The following is an 18,755-nucleotide window of genomic DNA, read 5'->3' on the forward strand; positions in this document are numbered from 1 at the left end:
CATGGGCCACATGCCATTGTAGGTGGTCTCCTGCCATCCCCCCCAGAAACATATCACACTCAGTCTCGAACTGTATCACGCTCAGTCTTGAATCGTATCACGCTCAGTCTCGAGGGCCCAGCTGGGGGCAGTTAGGTTTTTGCCCCACTGCTTTCCTGGGGAGGCTGTTCCAGAGCTTAACTCCTCTGCCGGTTAGAAACCTTCATCTCATTTCAAGCCTAACCTTGTGGATGGCCAGTTTATATCCATTTGTTCTTGTGATGAACTAGGAATGGTCTTAATGTTTTCTCTGAATGCACCAGACTTGGATGAGGATTCCTGCGCTTCACCCGGAGGCACTCAAGCCCAGAGCCTCCCAGGTATCTCAGCTCCCAACTCCCATGGGTTTAGTGGAAGTTAGGAGCCTAAACACCTTGGCAGATCTGGGCCGCAAGCACCTACGACCCTGCCTGAAGCCAGCAGGCTCTCCAGGACGCAGCTCCTCCCAGGATCAGGCCCTGGGATCACAGCGTGTCATGCCAGTCTCTGCCAGCTCAGACAGCACAGTCCCCAGCAGGGTCTGAGTGCCAGCTGCAAGGCACCGGGCCGGTATTAAAGCCACCGGGCAGCCCGGCACATTAACGCAACTCCATCCCTGCAGGAATCTTGCCTCTCCCCCAGCTGTCACTCCTCTCCCATGACAAAAGATGCCCCCACTCCCACCCAGCTTGCCCTCCCCTACCAGCGCTCAAGCCTGCCCCTCGCTGACCCACCCCACTGGTGGGAGTACAAGCCGGGGGAGGGGAGGCAGGACACATGCTGCATGCATCTCTCTTCTACCAGGAATTCCCTTCTGCCGCCAGCTGCGTCCCCTCGCTGCTCATCCATCGGGGCTACCCAGTGCCAAGGCAGCGCCCCATTCTCAGGCCCTCCATCTGTGCAAGGCTGCCAGTGGCCCAGCCCAGCACATACAAGTCCCACGGGTTATTAGTGGCTGCTACATTCAGCCCTGTCCGCACAGAGAGGGCGACCAGCAACAGAAGCTTGGCCCCGGGGGATGGTCCCAAGAGCATGGCCAGGCTCTCACCACCTCTGAAGACCTACGGACCACACGGAGGGGGCGTGATGTGGTCTCCGCCCACTAGGCACTGCTCTTGTTCCCTGCTGGGGAACCCATGTGCTGGGGGCAGAGCCCGGCTCTCTGTAGTCACACAGCATCTCCCACCTGAGGGTCTCAAGCCCTGGGCAGGTACCCAGGGCCAAATTCTCTGCTAGCATAAAATGCAGCAAAGACAGTCTTGGAGATAAGGCACAGGGTTAGGAGCCAGGATTCTGCTCCCAGAGGTGCTTGGGCAAGTCATTTAGCTGCTCTGTGCCTCAGTTTCCCCCCTCACGTGAGGATGCCAGCACTGACTGACCAGAGTGGGGCCAGTTTACTGCCTCCTGCAGGGCCCCTGCCACACGTGCTAAATTCAGGAGAGCTCACAGGATCCATCTTCGAAATAGTCATGGGTGACCAGAAACGTCTCTGCCTGCCAACAGCATGTGATTGGGCACGTAGCTGCAGCCATCCTGCTGGTAGGTTACCCTACCTGGCAGATCTGGGGTCAGAAGAACATCCTCAGGGTATCGGCAAGGCACTGTGAGAGACTGGGGGCATGACCCACCCCCAGATAACCCAGCAAACGTCACGCATCTGCTTCAGTTGAGCACGCTCCATGCAGCTGATGTGTGACAACAGGGAGCGATCCCTGGTGGCCCTCAGTCCCCTAGGTGTCTGGATCATTCCCCGGTTGGCAGGGGATATTTTCTCCCCCGCTCCCCATCTCCGAAAGGCAGGGACCCAGACAAGACCCCAGGGCACTTACTTTGGATTTGTAGTCCCCGATATGCCACAGCTGCGCTGCGTTGTTGTACGCCGCCGCCAAGATCTGGCAGCCCTGAAAGAGGAGGAAGAGGGAGATGACGGGAAGAGGCCAGGGAGTGGTGGCGTGAGCGGGGGTTCCTGCCCTCGGCTGCACACAGAGCCCACCGGTCCTCGGCACCTGGGATCACAGAGATCTGGCGACGCCACGTGTGCGCAGTCAGCGTGACCTGTGCCTCGCTGGGGGGCGCTCCGAAACGTCGTTCCGGCTCCCCTCTGCCAGCCGCCTGGCTGCTCTGCAGCGTTTCACATGGCTCCAGTTGAGACCAGGACAAATGACTCCCGCACAGAACCCACCCGCTGCTTTTCCTCGTCGTGGGGATATTCGCTTTGCCCAGGGCAGGCTGGATTCAGCCGCTGCCTCTCTAGCGTGAAGAGGCCCCTTGAGGGCCTGCAGGCCGCTGATCCGGAGACCAGTGCGATCACCTGTGCAGCCTGGATCTTCCACCTGAGCTGCCTCCCCCGGGCATCCCCACATCTTGCCCCATCTACCTTGCAGCCTTCTCCCCCTTGGTTAGTCCCCTGGCTCAAGCCCCCCCCCCTGCTGTGGGATGCCCCCTTCCTAGCCAGCCCCTCCCTCTCTCCCCACCATCTCTGCCTCCTGCCGGCTCAGGGAGGAGAGAATGGAGGCCAGCACAGGTCACTGTAATGGGGAGCGGGTGGAGGGGCACAGCAGGAGGAATCTAGTTTAAACAGGAGCCTGTTAGGGGGTTGCATGGTCTGTGCTGTACAGGAGGTTGGACCAGTGATCACAATGGTCCTCTCTGGCCTTGGAATCTATGAAGCCCTTGACACTAACCCTGTCGCCACCAGGGCTGGGTGAAAACAGACAACCCCACTCTCTTCCCAGCCATTCACGCACCTCCCAGCGGACAGCACCGTCCCAGAGGCACGGCTTGACCCTCCCCGTCAGCACCCGGTGAGCTACCAGTGCTCACAAAAATGGGGGAGCCAAAGGGGCTCTCGAAAGACCCCCGCCCCTGCCAGCTAACACCCGAGCACGGCTGGGGGCTGGAAGAAAGCCTGGGTTTGAAGTACATTGGCTACGCTGGACTACCAGGTGCTGGTCATCCAAGTGATGGCTTCTCTCTGCCGCTATCTAGTGCCCACGCTGTGCAATGGCTCCTGCTGGCTGCACAGCACCTCCAGTGCATGCTGATCCCAGCCAGACACAGACCCCGGGGCTGACTCCGCTATTCAAAGCGCCCTCCTTAAAGGGCCCACTCCCACTCCTGCTCCGCACCCCACCCCACCTGGACCTGGAGCCTCCATTCCCCCTCCAGCTTTCCAACAGCCTCTCTTCTCCTGCCCTGGGGTTACTGATGCATCATGGTCTCCTTCCTGCACCCCCTGGGGCTTCCGAGCTGCTCAAAGAGCAGAGGGCATGGGGCTCTCCTGCAATCCCTGGAGAACTTCCGAGCTCTGCAAGAGCTGTTTCTCAGAAGCTGTCCAGGAGCCGTGAGGAGTCAGGGGACCCGGGCACTAGGCCAGGCTCTGCCACCGATACGGTGTGAGGAAGCCAAAGAGAACAACCAACACTTCACTGGACTGGGCAAAAAACTCTGCAGGCCTCTGGCCTATTTTTTCCGTGGCCCAGCTCCTCCACCTCTCCTCTGCTCTAGGAACGACTCCTGCCCCTCGTCAGCCCCCTCCTCGTGGTTGCAGCAGCCGGAAGAGCTGGTTGCCCGCAGCTGAGAGAGGCGGCCAGCAGGGAAACGAGAAAGGAAGAGCTGGCAGATGCACCATGCTCTGAGCACAGGGGCTGCGGCTGCCCCCGGCTGCCTCTGTCCCAGGATCCCGGCTCAGGACAGTCCCAGCCACACTGGGCCCGTCAGCAACACCTCACTCACCGATGGGTCAAACTCGATGCTGGTGATGCTGCCGTTAGCCCCTTCCAAGGTCTGCAGGCTCTCCAGCCTCCCTGAGAGCAGACAGAAACAGCATGGTGATTAGCCCCAGGGGCAGCAGGGAGAGGCCGAACGATGCCAATTCCTGAGCCTCCGAGGCCCTGGGAGCGCTCGGCAGCTCTGATAATCCATCGCTCAGAAGCTGGAGGCAGCCCAAGTCAGAGGCCACTTTAAAAAAACAGCTCTTGACCGCTCCATGCCTCAGTTTCCCTCTCTGTGCAATGGGGGTTATTTACACAGCAATGTCTCTAAGCAGAGAACATCCCGGGCCCGGAGGATGCTTGGGTTTGAATTTCACGGCTCTGCCAGAGAAAGTGGAGCAGGAAAGGAAGCCCTGGGAGGCAGCAGGTGTCCGGCCGTCAGGGTGGGGTCTGGTTCCAGGGCTGCAACGCCCCTGGAGATTTCGGGAAGGGGAAAGGAAAGGCTCTGGGTGTGCTGAAGGGAAAGTGCTTAGAACAAGTGACAGAGTGACAGCTAAGTCAAGGCAAGACTTTGCAGTGACCTGACCCAGAGACCTCTGCCATCTGTAATAAGCCTCTGCGTGCACATCCTACTGCACCCGAGACCCGGGACACAACCCGCGTGCTCCGTAGCCTGCAGCGTGACAAAAAGGGCCAAACCAGAGCCTCCCACCAAGCTCCTCTTTACTGGTCTAAATTGTATTGCTGCGTTCTGTTTAGGAGCCGATGGGTTCCACCCCAGACATGGCTGCAGCAAAGTGAGGCTCTGTTAGAGGGGGCAGAGAAGCGGCTTGAGATGCGTCTGGAGGAAGGGCACTACAGGACTGCAAGCTCACTGTTGCAAAGGTTAAGGAGAGGCAGGAAAGGGCTGGGAGGTCACAGGAGGATGTATCGAGGACTCTCCCTTGCAGGAGTGGGGACGGTCACTGGCATGACAGGATTCACCACCCCGCACCAGGCTGTCTGCAGGGTGTTACCACCCGGCCAGCTGGTGAGCGCTCAGCCGCCCTCCCACTTGGCAATGCCACTCCGACGTTAACCTACAGCCAGGAGCAGCGAACGGCCCGTTGCTGTACCTCCGGCCACGTTCCAGAGCCTGATGAGACTGTCGGCCCCGCCCGTGGCCAGCACACCAGAGCTGGGACTGAACTTGACTGCGTTTACCTCAGAGAAGTGCGCCTCCTGGAGGAGAGAAAGGAGAACTGGTGAAACCGTGAGGGCGAACATCTCCTGGGATCAGCGACCAGGTGCCACCCCTAATGCTTGGCATGGCCAGGGCAGAGGGCATCGGCTCAGCACATTAACTCAGCCCTCTGCGTGGCTCTGTTTGGCAGTCACAGCCCCCGTCCCATCTCTGGCACCGGTGGAGCATGGCAGATTGGCTTGTCCCAGCCAGGATAAGACCCTGCTACCATCAAGTGGGAAGGATTCGGGCAGTCGGGGCCCCTGCTTTTGGCAATGGAAGCCCCAACCCTGGGTCAGTCCCAGCTGATGACTGCAGCCTTGGATGCACGCGGCCAAGGTTTGTCAGCCAGGTCTCCAGTGTCTTCTCAATCAGCTGGCCCAGCAGGTTCCATCCACCTCCCACAACAAACCCCAGGGCCTGAGCCCCAGGGGCAGCTATTGCCAGGAGTCTCCAAATGGCTAATGGGCCCAACTGACATCAGGGCCCCATCGTTAGTTACCCATAAGATCCAGGGGTCACCCGATAAAATGAATAGGCAGCAGGTTTAAAACAGACATAGTGAAGTAGTTCTTCACACAATGAACAACCAACCTGCGCAACTCCCTGCCTGGGGATGTCGTGAAGCCAAAAGTATAACAGGGTTCAGAAAAGAACTAGTTAAGTTCACGGAGGATACGTCCATCATATTGGCCAAGATGGGCAGGGACGCAACCCCATGCTCAGGTCCCTAAACCTCTGATTGCCAGAAGCTGGGACTGGACGACAGGGGATGGATCACTCCATAATTGCCCTGTTCTGTTCATTCCCTCTGAAGTACTGGGCACCAGCCGCTATCAGAGACAGGATACTGGGCTAGATGGACCATTGGTCCGTTCCTACGCACTGGGGGCAGCACCCACGCGTCCAGTACATTTACACTGCAGTCTGAGCCAGACGCTGGTTGGCAAGAGGAGAATATGAATGAAAACACACTTGGGGTGTGGCTGGGAAGCTTGATCAGTGCGGCCTACGTGGGTTTTAAGCTGCTAGGCCTGTGACAGAGAAGAAGGTTATGAACGAGGTGCAGCGTCCACCATGTGCGGCAGGAAGGCATCAGCCGCTCTCATCAGCCAGCGTACAGGGTTGTGAAGGAGGCCCCAGCTAGCGCACACTGTACCACATCTCCTCAGCCTGGGCGGGCACGTCCCACGCACCTCTATGCCCTGGCTTCCCACAGGGCAGCGAATGAAGGTCAAGGCCCTGGGAGCAGCCGGCACCACTGTCGACCACTCTGCCCCGCTGGCCCAGCGGCGCTTTTAACAGTCAGAACCTTCTCGGGGGCTGGAACAAACTCCCCCAGGAAATGAGGCAAGGGTGGGCAAACTTTTTGGCCCGAGGGCCACATCTGGGTGGGGAAATTGCATGCAGGGCCAGGAATGTAGGGCTGGGGCAGGGGGTTGGGGTGCGGGAGGGAGTGTGGCGTGCAGGGTGTACGAGGGGGCTCAAGGAAGGGGGTTGGGGTGAAGGAGAGGTGCAGAGTGCTAGAGGGGGCTCAGGGTAGGGGTGCAGGAGGGGTTTGGGAGGGGGCTCAGGGCAGGGAATTGGGGTGCGGGGTGCAGGAGGGGTGCAGCCTCTGGCCTGGTTCCACTTACCTGGAGCAGCTCTGGGGTGACAGCAGCTCCCTACCTGCCTGCCCTGGCCCCGCGCTGCTCCCGGAAGCGGCCGGCACCACGTCCTGTGGCCCCTGGGGAAGGGGGAAACAGGGCTCTGCGTGCCGCCCTCCCCTGTGGGTACCTCCCCCGAAGTTCCCATTGGCCACGGTTCCCCGTTCCCAGACAATGGGAGTTGTGAGGGGTGGTGCTTGCAGGCGAGGGCAGCAAGCCCTCTGCCCCTCCTCCCCCCAAGGGCTACAGGGACATTGTGCCAGACACTTTCGGGAGTGGCACAGGGCCTGCAATTTCACGGGGGTGGCAATCCAATGGGCCGGATCCAAAGCCCTAACGGGCCGGATCCAGCCTGCGGACCATAGTTTGCCCAGTCCTGAACTAAGGGCCATCCCAAACCCTCCACTTTCCGCTCCAAGGCCCATGCCTTGGCTCAGACAAAAAAAAAAAAAAAAGAGCAAGGTGTGTATTAAAAAACCTATCCCCCTAAAGCCCTACCAAGCCCAGCTCCTCACTGCCCTGCACATCCTTCTCCCCCCGGAGAGATGAGAGAACACACGTGACGGACACTGGTCTGGTTACTGATGCAAGAGTGATCGATGTTCAGATACTACGGTGATGAGGGCGGTATAGGAAGCTAAGGAGAACAGAATAAAACAGAGCAGCTTGGAGCTGTCTAGAAGCTGAGTCTCCCTCTGGAGCGGGGTGGACAGCCTCCCGGGCCAGGGCAGTGGCTGACCTCCTTCCAGAGCACCCTTGGCCGCAGCTGGTGCAGAGAACAGCGCTGGAGGGGGTGCACCAGCGACCTGGAGACGAGGCGTTTGCCAGGGGGAGCAAAGTGAGTGAGCGAGCGCCCGGGAGCGTGGCGGGCTCACAGGAGGAGGAGGGAGACACTGATCGGTTTGCCCATCCAGCACATCACCGGTGCCTCCGAGCTTTTACCTGGACGTCGCTGACTCGGGACGGCAGGCAGGTGACGAGGCAGATAGGCATGGAGCGGTAGCGCACCTCCGAGCCGCTGGTGATGGAGTTCCCTCGTTTCAGCCTGAAACTAACGAGAGCGGGCCCAGGTCACAACATGAGCAGATGGCCTCTGCAGAACACGGGCCCGACGCCAGCCCAGCTGAGCCCAGTCCCATCTCAACGACGAGAGATCACGCCAGCAGAGGGCTGGGTGGCAGGGGAAATGGGAGTGGGAAAGGAGGACCCCTTAGACCCACCATTCAGTCGATGCTACCCAGACCTTTGGGAAGTGCATTAAATCCCGGGCCCCCGGCGATGCAGGACACCGGACAGCAGACTTACTCCAGCAGGCCCTTGAAGACATCCACGCACCGGGTCAGAGTCATGGACGTGGCGGAGGCTGATCTAGAGCGAAAGCCAAACAGAAAAGGAGGCGACGGATGAGCAAAGCACGGCTGGTAACGGGACGGGGCTGTTCTTCGGGTCACGGCTCGCCCAGCCCTTTGGGCAACACCCCCTTCTCCCACCCTGGCAGCGGGCCACAGGCCGGGTTGGGGGGCTGCAGCCGGTCACAGAGGAGAATACTACCCTCAGAGCCCGACGCAGACGAAGAGCTTGGCTCAAGCTGCGCTCAGGCCAATGGCAGCAAGGGGATGGCAAACCTTCACCTACCCACCTGGGGCAACAGCTGGGACCCACTGAAACCAATGGGAGTTTTGCCATTGATCTTGATGGGACCAAGGGTTCACCTCTAGTGTCTCGTTCTCTGCCCTTTGGGGGAGGCGTGATGCAGTAGGGACTGTCTGTGTGAGGGATGGGGGGGCCAGGAATGTCTTTAGGTGAGGGACAGGACCTAAGCCTGTAACCTGAGCCAGGTAGTGGGGGAGGGGTCAGCACCTTTGCCCGGGAAGCCGGACAAAAGGAAGGGGCCGGCTGGAGGGAGTTAGTTCAGTTTCGGTTTTGGGCTGGGTGGTTGGAATTCAGGGAATCCCTAGCTGGGGACTAAGCTTCCTGAACCCCCAGAAGGACCAGATTGAGGCGTCCTGGTTATGCCTCCAAGCTCTGCTGTAACCTGCATTCCTGTTGTCCAATAAACCTTCTGTTTTACTGGCTGGCTGAGAGTCACTGTGAGTTCCAGGAAGAGGGGTGCAGGGCCGGACTCCCCCATACTCTGTGACAGGAGGCCACTAGGGGGAGCTGTGCCATGCAGGAGAAAGTTTCTCTGGGAGTCTGGACCCAGTCACACTTGACCCCTCCCCACCACTGGCTACCAGGGGCCTCACCTCAATCCTGTCCTGTATTCTGGTCACTGTCCCTCCCGCGGCCAGGAACTGGGGCACAGGGGAGAAACGGGGGCTGCTGGGGCTGCAGCATGGCATTGGCAGCGCGCCCCTGGGGGCCTACGGCTGGGGACACAGTCCAGCGATCGCTAAGTGAGGGAGGGAGCTGGCTACTTGAGTTTTGCTCCTGCAGTGAAGACCAGCCCGGATGGTGCCACGATTCTGCAGGGCTCGGGGGCTAAAGAACCACCATCGTTTGAGTCAGGGCTTAAGCCAACCGCAGTTAGGGATCAGGGTAGGGACCGTTTATCCCCCATCTGCTGCTGGCGGGGGTCTCACAGCTTCCCCTGAACAAGCTGGCGCTGGCCACGGGCAGAGCCAGACCGGGCTGGATGGACCCCGGGGCTGAGCCAGTCGGGCCAGCCCTACGGTGCCTGTGCCTTGCGTTTCTCCTTTGGGATAACACAGAGTGAAGCATCCTAGCGTGAGCGCTTCCATCCGCTCTGCTCTGTCTCCCCTTACTCGCCCTGCCTTGGCCACTCGGCCTGACCGCAGGCACTCAAGGGCGACCCATACGAACCAGAGATGGGATTGGCCCACTTGGCCACTGTCCCTCAGCCCACGGGAGGAATCAAGGCTGGTCTTTCCCCTGCACTGGGACAGAGCCTGAGTTTAGATGTCTAGGTAGAAAATACACCACAGTGGATGATCCAATCTTAGCTGAAGCAGCTGGTTAGATCATAGGGTGGGAAGGGACCCAGGAGGCATTTTCCATCTGTAATCTCTATGGCTCGGTGATCTCTCAGCGTGGGAATGATTTCACAGCCCAGCACATGGCACTGCTGGGCTCCTTCCCAGACTGGGGGAATACTCCTGTGTTTTCCACACAGCTCAGCGTCTCTCTTCCTCAAAACTAGCCCAATATCACACGGGAGATGACCGAGGTGCCGGAGAGAAGCTGGAGAGGGAGTGAGTGTTACTGATGGGGCAGTGAGCTGGAAGGGCCTGGTTTTTGCACTAGTGATGGGTGAACCTCAAGCAGTCTAAAGGCAGAATCCAGGCTGGTTGGATGCTTTTTCACACCCAACCGAAGCCGAACATCTAAGGCTGGAAATCTCTGGAGAACAGACTCTCCCACGAGGCTACCCACACTCCTTGTTCCCTGGCAAGGCTAGGACTTTCTATAAGCGTCACTGTCCCCCTGTTGTACAGAAGGGGAAACTGAGGCAGCATGAGGCAAAGGGACTTGCCTAAGGTCACAGAGCAAGTCAGTGCCAGAGCCAGGACTAGAACTCCTGGGTCCGAGCAACGTGATCTAACCAATTTCCCTCGCAAAGGCCATGAGCCTGCAAGATGCTGGGGCAATGGATAGAATGGGCTTCTTGTGCTGAGCACTGGCCACTGCATTCTCAAAGGAGCTGCCTGAAAAACAGCAGCCAAATTTCAGAAGAAAAAGAGTCAATTAAACCTTTGGGATCCTCTAACATGGCTCGGGTTTGACGGGGGCTTCGGGAGGACGGAGGTTCAGGCCGGCTCTTGTTTGATCCAGGCGGTTCACCCATCTCTAGTGCTTAAAAATAAAGAACAGGGGAACCGGAGAGCAATCAAACAGGAATGGTGAGGGAGTCTAGTCTCATGGCTGCATTGCCGCCTGGTAGGAGCCCCAGGGCCCGACGGCCACTGAATCTGCACATCAGAACCACAGACACGCGCAGGGCAGGACTACATGAGCCCCGGGATCATTTCCTTTGCAAGCGATCATAGACATTTCTCCGTCTTCCTCTCCAGCGCTGAGCGGGGGTCGTCCTGCCCAGGTTAGTCCCTTTGCTGCAGGCTGAGGAGGGGTGGGAAGGGTGGATCTCCTCTCTGACAAACACCGCACAGTGAGAACTGCCCTTCCCCTTGTCCCCCCCAACATTCTCACACTGGCTGCTATACAGACACTTTGGGGCCTTACAAACCAGACCAGGGACCTCCCTTAGATCCCGCTGGATTGTTAAATGCCCAGAGACTGGGCACTAGTAAGGAAATCAATTCTCTTTATTTCCCACTAGCCTAGAGCTTGTATAGCGCCCACTTCGGGCCAGTCAGCGCGAACTCCTTGTGCGCGTCTCTCTGGGCGCGCGCATTCTCTCTCTCTGCCATGACCACACGGCAGCCTCCTACCTGAAGGGCCTTTTCCACAGCTTCTCGCAGCCCTCCAGTTCCACCAGCTCTCGGACGGGCACTTTCACCTCTGCCGGCTTCAGCTCATCTGATTCCCTGTGGGGAGAATGGAGCAGCATGTTCGCCTGGGGGCTGGGTAAGGAAAGCCTCCCAAATGGCTCGTCTGCAGACAGGGTTTGTACCCCTTCAACTAGCTCCGTTTAGAGCCTGCTGCCGTTGACGTAGCACAAAGGCAGTTAGCCCAGGACTATGGGGCGTAACCTTTATACCAACAGAACTGTGCCCACACCCAGGCCATGGCTGGCACCACTGGCATCGGAATGCATGGTGCTGTACCGGCAAAGTACTCCTAGCGTACAGGCTACCGGGGAAAGCACAGCTGTATTGGTTAAAGTGCTGTTTACCATTGTGACACAAAGGCCCCTAGGCAAAAAAACTGTCTCAGACCTGGCAAACTCACTACACCAAATACATTGCTTGAGGGTATTTACCCGTAAAGGGTAACGTGTAAGGCCTCTATCAAAAGCTTGTGACTTGCCCATATGCATGATCGGTGATGTGTGTACGGGTGATATTTAAGAGATACTGGAACTGTATTGCCATTTAATGCCCTTATGGGCTCAAGGTGAAAAGGAGTCACCAGGCAGTAATATTACTTGGCAACGGCCCCCCATCCCCTAGCCAGCGGGTGACGTCACGCGAGGCTCAGGCGTCTAACAGTGCCCCATCCCAGAACAGTCACTGGAAAACCATCAGCGACAACCGCAAACAATCAAAGCCACCTGGCGGTAAAAAGGAACGTGATCACCCTGCCCGTGAATAAAGACAAGGGACTGATTCTGTATAACACAGCGTGGGGAGAGGCCCTCTGCACCCGTTTCCCAAGGAGCTGTCTTGTGGAGCGGGGTGTTCACTGAAAGCTTGGACCCTGGTTCCCGTGAAACCAGCCAGCTCTGAAACAGGCTGAACTTAGGGGGAAAGCAACTTGATCAGATAAGAATGGGAACTATTAATGAGCGTTGGGACCAGGTCGTGCTCTGTGATTTTGTTTTGTATTGTAACTATTATCCTGTCAGGAGACCTGGAATCCAACTACACGACTGCCCGGAGACCAATTATCACATGTCCCACTGAGATGAGAGGTGCGGACAAACGAAGGAATGCCCAGTAATGGGCCAATCACAGCCTTGCTGGGCTGGGGGTCATGAGCTTCAGGCTTCATTGGCAGAGTTCCCAAAGTCAGATCACGTCCACGGCCAGAGAACAAGAGCTTGTCGGCAGGAGGCACGGTCATTTTTAACGTGTTTCGGTTGAACCGTGGATACCCACGTGGAAGAGCAGCCGGCCAGCTTGTCTCTAAGCTCCGGAAGGCTGCTGATGTTGCCAAGGGCTGGTCTCCCATTACACCAGCACAGCAACACCGCTCAGGGTGTGAAAAGTCCATGGAGCTGTGCCCACTCAGCGTCCAGCGCGGGCAGTGTGAGGTCAAGGGGAAATTTCTTCCGTCAGCCTCGCTGCTGCCCCTCGGGGAGGCAGGTTCCCTACGCCGATGGGAACTCCTCTGGTCGCTACAGGGAGTATCTACACTGCTGTCGTGCCGTGTCTCCTAGTGGAGAGGCCTGGAGAGTCAAGCCAGGCAGATTGGCACTGGGACTGACCATGGCATCATGGTTCACGTGCCGCCAGCAGGGCCTTGCCTGCTCCGTGCTAAGGAGCTTTTCTCCGCCTGCTCGGATGGAACCCAGGAGCCTCCTCGATTCCTACGCAGCATCCTGGGACATAGGGCCTGGGGACGAGCTCAGGAGAACCAGCTGCAAGCAGCTAAGGATCAGGTGCACTCCAGCTGGAGGCAGGGACGGGCGCTGGCTGCTAACCACGCCCAGGGATGGGGCTTAAATGACTTCTCTTGGGACATACCATGTTGCCTTTTCCCAGAATGCCCCACCTCTCGGCAGGGCTGCATGGCCATGCATCACCAGCCCTCCTGAGAACCCCAGGTCTGTCTCACTGCCTCGTCAGCGCCCGGGGTCCCAGCTACTTACACATCAATACTGACAGTTCTCTTCGTCGCCTTCTTCAGCTCCCTGGACAGCCGGGCTTGCTTCACCCTACAAGGACAGACGGGACAAGCTGAGGGGGTTGGGATATACCGGCACGGCTCCTTCCCAGGTGCACGTCCCCTTTGCCAGGCTGCGTCCAGAGAGAGAGTTCAGAATCTCCCCCTCCTGGGCCTAGCCCTCAGGCAATTGCATCAGGCCTAGCAAAGGTGGGAGCAGAGCCAGGCAATCTCAGCCCTTACTGGGAGCAGGGCTGGAGGACACAGGGGGAAGGATATCTGCATCCAGTCTACAGCGAGCAGCTCCAAAACTAAAAACGGCCAGACTGGGTCAGACCAATGGGTCCATCTAGCCCAGTAGCCTGTCTTCCGACAGTGGCCAGTGCCAGGTTCCCCAGAGGGAATGAACAGAACAGGGAATCATCAAGTGATCCATCCCGTCGCCCATTCCCAGCTTCTGGCAGTCAGAGGCAAGGGACATGCAGGCTGTGGGGTTGTATCCTGACCATCTTGGCTAATAGCTAGGGCTGTCGTGCAATTAAAAAAAATTAATCACGCGATTAATCACAGTTTTAAACAATAATTGAATACCATTGATTTAAATAGTTTCGGATGTTTTCTATATTCTCAAATATACCGATTTGAATTACAACACAGAATACAAAGTGTACAGTGCTCGCTTTATATTTGCTTTTTATTACAAATATTTGCACTGTAAAAAAAACCAAATGAAATAGTATTTTTCAATTCACTTCATACAAATACTGTAGTGCAATCTCTTTACCCTGAAAGTTGAACCTACAAATGTAGAATTATGTACAAAAAAATAGCTGCATTAAATAAAACAATGTAAAATTTTAGAGTCTGCAAGTCCACTCAGTCCTACTTCTTGTTCAGCCAATCGCTCAGACAAACAAGTTTGTTTACATTTGCAGCAGATAATGCTGCCCGCTTCTTGTTTACAATGTCACCTGAAAGTGAGAACAGGCATTCTCGTGGCACTGTTGTAGCCAATGTCGCAAGATATTTATGTGCCAGTTGCGCTAAAAATTCATATGTCCCTTGATGCTTTGAGCACCATTCTAGAGGACATGCGTCCATGCTGATGACGGGTTCCGCTCAATAATGATCCAAAGCAGAGCAGACCGATGCATGTTCATTTTCATCATCTGAGTCAGATGCCACCAGCAGGTTGATTTTCTTTTTTAGTAGTTCGGGTTCTGTAGTTTCTGCATCAGAGTCTTTTAAGACTTCTGAAAGCTTGCGACACACCTCGTCCCTCTCAAATTTCAGGAGGCACTTCAGATTCTTAAACCTTGGGTCGAGTCCTGTAGTTATCTTTAGAAATCTCACATTGCTACCTTCTTTGCGTTTTGTCAACTCTGCTGTGAAAATGTTCTTAAAATGAACAACATGTGCTGGATCATCATCTGAGACTGCTATAACATGAAATACACCGTTACCTTGATATAACGCCACCCAATATAATATGAATTTGGATACAACGTAGTAAAGCAGTGCTCTGGGGGGCCGGGGCTGCGCACTTTGGTGGATCAAAGCAAGTTCGATATAATGCGGTTTCACCTATAACATGGTAAGATTTTTTGGCTCTCGAGGACAGCGTTATATCGAGGCAGAGGTGTATATGGCAGAATGCAGATAAAACAGAGAAGACATGCAATTCTCCCCCAAGGAGTTCAGTCACAGATTTAATTAACTCATTTCTTTTTAACAAGCATCATTGGCATGGAAGCTTGTCCTCTGGAATAGTGGCCAAAGCATGAAGGGGAATATGAATATTTAGCATATCCGGCACATAAATCCCTTGCAATGCCGACTACAAAAGTGCCATGCAAATGCCTGTTCTCTCTTTCAGGTGACATTGTAAAGAAGAAGCGGGCAGCATTATCTCCCATAAATGTAAACAAACTTGTCTGTCTGAGCAATTGGCTGAACGAGAAGTAGGACTGAGTGGACTGGCAGGCTCTGAAGTTTTACATTGTTTTGGTTTTCAGCGCAGTCATGTAACAAAAAAAAAAACAACTACATTTGTAAGTTGCACTTTCCCAACAAAGAAATTGTACCACAGTACTTGTATGAAGTGAATTGAAAAATACTGTTTCTTTTGTTTATCGTTTTACAGTGCAAATATAATAAAAAATAATATAGACTTTGATTTCAATTACAACACAGAATACAATACATAAGAAAATGCAGAAAAAATCTAAAATATTTAATACATTTCAATTAGTATTCTATTATCTAGTGGGATTAAAACTGTGATTACTCGCAATTAATTTTTTTAATCACGATTAATTTTTTGAGTTAATCAACAGCCCAACTAAGAGCCATTGGTGGGCCTACCCTCCATGAACTCATCTCGTTTCTTTTCAAATCCAGTTCTAGTTTTGGCCTTGACCCCATCCCCTGACACCAAGATGCGTGGGTTGACTGTGCCTTGCAGCGCTCTGCCATGCGAGCTAGAGACCACCTGTGGCTGGAGATACTATTAGGGCTTCTGTCTTCCTCACAGGGAAGCAACACAGCTGGCAGCCGGCCAGAAGCAAGCTCAAACAGAGGGCAATGGAACAGCAGAAGGAGCCAGAGTCAAGAAGCAGGATGGCCTGGGACATGCGAATCTTCGGTTCAAGGCCTTCCTCCACCACAGACTGCCCGTGTGACCTTGGGTCAGTCCCTTAGCTGCTCTGTGCCTCAGTTTCCCCATCCGTATAGCAGGCATAAGAGCCCAGCCCTGCATCACAGGGGGGTTGGGAGGATAAGGTCATTAAAGACTGAGAGTCACTCAGATACTAAGGTGCTTATCTGGCCCCATCACCCTCGCTAGACAGCCAGCACACGGCATGTCCATGGCCCACTGATAACCTCATTCCCCAGCCTTTGGATCAGCTGCAAAATCTCACTGAAGGGCTCCCACTGGCCTCAGCCAGTGCATTCCCCGCTCCAGGACACTGACACAACCCATCACTCCATGGGGCAGGCAGGGCCACAGGGACTGTGAGCAGAGCCTTGCAGATTGTCTGCCTTGTCCCCATCCTCTGCTCCAATCCCCTGCATTGCACGGTCCATCCTTCCAGTGGAGGAGGGCTGGGCAAAATTCCCACCTGCCCTGGGCCTCTGCAGCAGCACCTCCCTCTGGGTCTGCATGCCCTGTGCCCCCCACCAGCCCAGGCGAGTCGCTCTCATATGCTGGGCAGCGACAGACCCTTAACCAACCTCTCGTTCTTCTTGTTCTGGTGCTCGGCAGCCTCCACTTTCTTCCGCACCAGGCTCTCAATCAGCTCCTGCTCCTTCTCGGCTGCTCGCCGCAGCTCCCCTTCCCGGAGCCGATAACGCTCGTGAAGGGCATCGTATTCCGCCTTCCTGGCACAGTTCCCGTTGCCCAGATCCTCCGCCCGGCCCTTCAGCTGCTGATGCTCTGCCTCCAGCTCAGAGATCCGCCCGCTCAGGGATGCCAGCCTGAGCCAAACCAAGAGACAGCGCTCTAGGGAATGGGCTCCCCCCGACTTGCATCCCAAACTTTTATCAGCACTCCTGAAAGTGAGCCCCTAGACTGGAGCAACTGCCATCTTGATCACCACCAGGGATTGAATCCAGGGCCTCTCAAGTTGAGAGCACATGCCTCTCCAGCTTGAGCTAAAGGCTTAACTCCCCTAGCGGGGAACTGTAGCAGACTCATATCCTCTGTGGATCAGGCAGAGGGGGAAACACACAACGTAGGCTGAAAGCCGGTAACTGGCTAGAGCGAGGCATGCACTGTACGGGTTTCTCTGCCACACACTCAGCTCGCTGGGTGATCTCTGCAGGGCTAGGAGGAGTGAAGAGCAGTAAACATTTACTGCCATTAAAGCTGGCTGCTCAGATTGTGATTCCAACACAGGAGGAGGTCTGCAGGGGAAGGAGGGGCCAGTTTTGCAGAGCAGACCTGCCCCTTCATGCTGGTTAAATAAACAAGCGTCTGTATAAAATAAGCCCCAATGAGAAACGCACTGGAAGGAAGCCGTGTTAAATTAGGTGCACCCAGGAGTTTGGGGAGCATCCTTACCTCGTTTTCTGCTCCTGCAGTTTATATTCTTTGGCCTTGAGTAATTTGCTCAGTTCAATAATTCGATACGCCAACTGCAAACGAGAGAGAGATTTCAAAGGCCAGGTGATCTTCCAAAGAGAAACGCACATATGCGAACATAGCTTTCTCGAGTGCTGTGAAGCACACGAGGCAGAGCTGGGCTGAGTAATAAACTGGACTCCGCCTGAGATTGTGGTGTGTGTGGTGGGATACAAGGATGATGACGGGAGGTTTTTGTTGCTCACTTGCATGACAATCTACTGGAGTTGGTCCAACAGAAGATATTGCCTCCCCCACCATGTCTCTCTAACATCCCGTGACTGACACAGCTACCACGCCACTGCCTATAGTGCTCAGCCTGCTCTTCCTATTAACAAGCCAGTTCCAAGCTATAGGAACACACTAAAAAGTCTGGGAGCTCCTTGTAGAGAGTGATTTTCCAGATGCCGGAATTGCAGATGGGTTCCCCAGTTGCTCTGTAATCTACAGCCTCCATAATTGTACTGTCCATAGATCTACAGAACATAAGAATGGTCACACTGGGTCAGACCAAAGGTCCATCTAGCCCAGTGTCCTGCCTTCCGACAGAGGCCAATGCCAGGTGCCTGAAGTGGAATGAACAGAACAGGTGATCATCAAGTGATCCACCCTGTTGCCCAGTCCCAGCTAGGGACACCATCCCTGCCCATCCTGGCTAATAGCCATTGATGGACCTGTCCTCCATGAATTTATCTAGCTCTTTTTTGAACCCTGTTAGTGTCTTGGCCTTCACATCCTCTGGCAAGGAGTTGCACAGGATGACTGTGCGCTGTGTGAAGAAATACTGCCTTTTGTTTGTTTTAAACCTGCTGCCTATAAATAAATCCAGCAAAGCTGAGCGCTCTGCAATACCACGCCCTGCCTCCTTTGCAAGTGCAGAATCCTGCTTACTAGGGGCACTACCTAGCCATAGGGATGGCAACAGTCCCATATTACAAGGGACGTCCCTTATTTAAAGAGACGCCATTTCTTCCATCTTTCAGCATTTTTTAAAAATGTTCTCATCCTGCAAAGCCAGCACGGTGATTTCCTTACCTCCCTCTGCTCGAACGTTTGTAAAAATCACACAAGGTTGCAATGCAGAATCAGGCCTGTGATTTACGGACCCGCTGTACCTATTGCGCAGAGGCTCCCAAACTAGGGGGGTGCAATATGATTATCAGGGGGCACAAAGAGATGACGGGGCCACGCTGAAAGGCTGGAGTCAGGAGGGGGCTCTGTCTGGCAGGGGACGTGGACAGGGCTTTATGCAGGTGATTCTGGCTTCCAGGAACAGGCTCCCCGCCCACCTCCCTCTCCACCAACCGGCAGTCATACTCCTCGGCTGGGGCCATTGGCAGAGACCCTGTGAGCACGGAGGCTACACCCTGACCCCACCGCTAGGCACAGTCCCCTCCAGACCCTGGCCCTTCAGCGCAGCCTCCAGGACACACAGTCTCGTCCACTTGCCCTGCCAAGCAGGCCCTGCGCAGGGAAAGCAGACGGGGCGCTGAAAGGGCTGAAATCAGCAGGGGGCCATACTCACGGGTGCCTCTTTCCACTCCCCTCCCAACCTCACTGCCCTGTCC

The 18,755-nt window shown here is 55.6% G+C and overlaps 1 protein-coding gene across 1 annotated transcript in view; it reads right to left on the reverse strand.

The window, feature by feature from the left end:
• ATG16L2 (autophagy related 16 like 2) overlaps positions 1–18,755 on the reverse strand; it is a 57,409-nt gene that overhangs the window by 11,670 nt on the left and 26,984 nt on the right. Inside the window, exons 4-12 of the mRNA XM_050936119.1 lie at positions 17,128–17,201; positions 16,299–16,541; positions 13,051–13,116; positions 11,009–11,104; positions 7,905–7,967; positions 7,542–7,650; positions 4,847–4,952; positions 3,754–3,824; positions 1,848–1,919 (exon numbers count right to left, since the gene is read on the reverse strand). Of these exons, the coding sequence (XP_050792076.1) occupies positions 1,848–1,919; positions 3,754–3,824; positions 4,847–4,952; positions 7,542–7,650; positions 7,905–7,967; positions 11,009–11,104; positions 13,051–13,116; positions 16,299–16,541; positions 17,128–17,201 (900 nt within the window). The remainder of the gene's footprint in view (positions 1–1,847; positions 1,920–3,753; positions 3,825–4,846; positions 4,953–7,541; positions 7,651–7,904; positions 7,968–11,008; positions 11,105–13,050; positions 13,117–16,298; positions 16,542–17,127; positions 17,202–18,755) is intronic.

Source organism: Gopherus flavomarginatus, chromosome 1, assembly GCF_025201925.1.
Source record: "Gopherus flavomarginatus isolate rGopFla2 chromosome 1, rGopFla2.mat.asm, whole genome shotgun sequence".
Taxonomy (NCBI): Eukaryota; Metazoa; Chordata; order Testudines; family Testudinidae; genus Gopherus; species Gopherus flavomarginatus.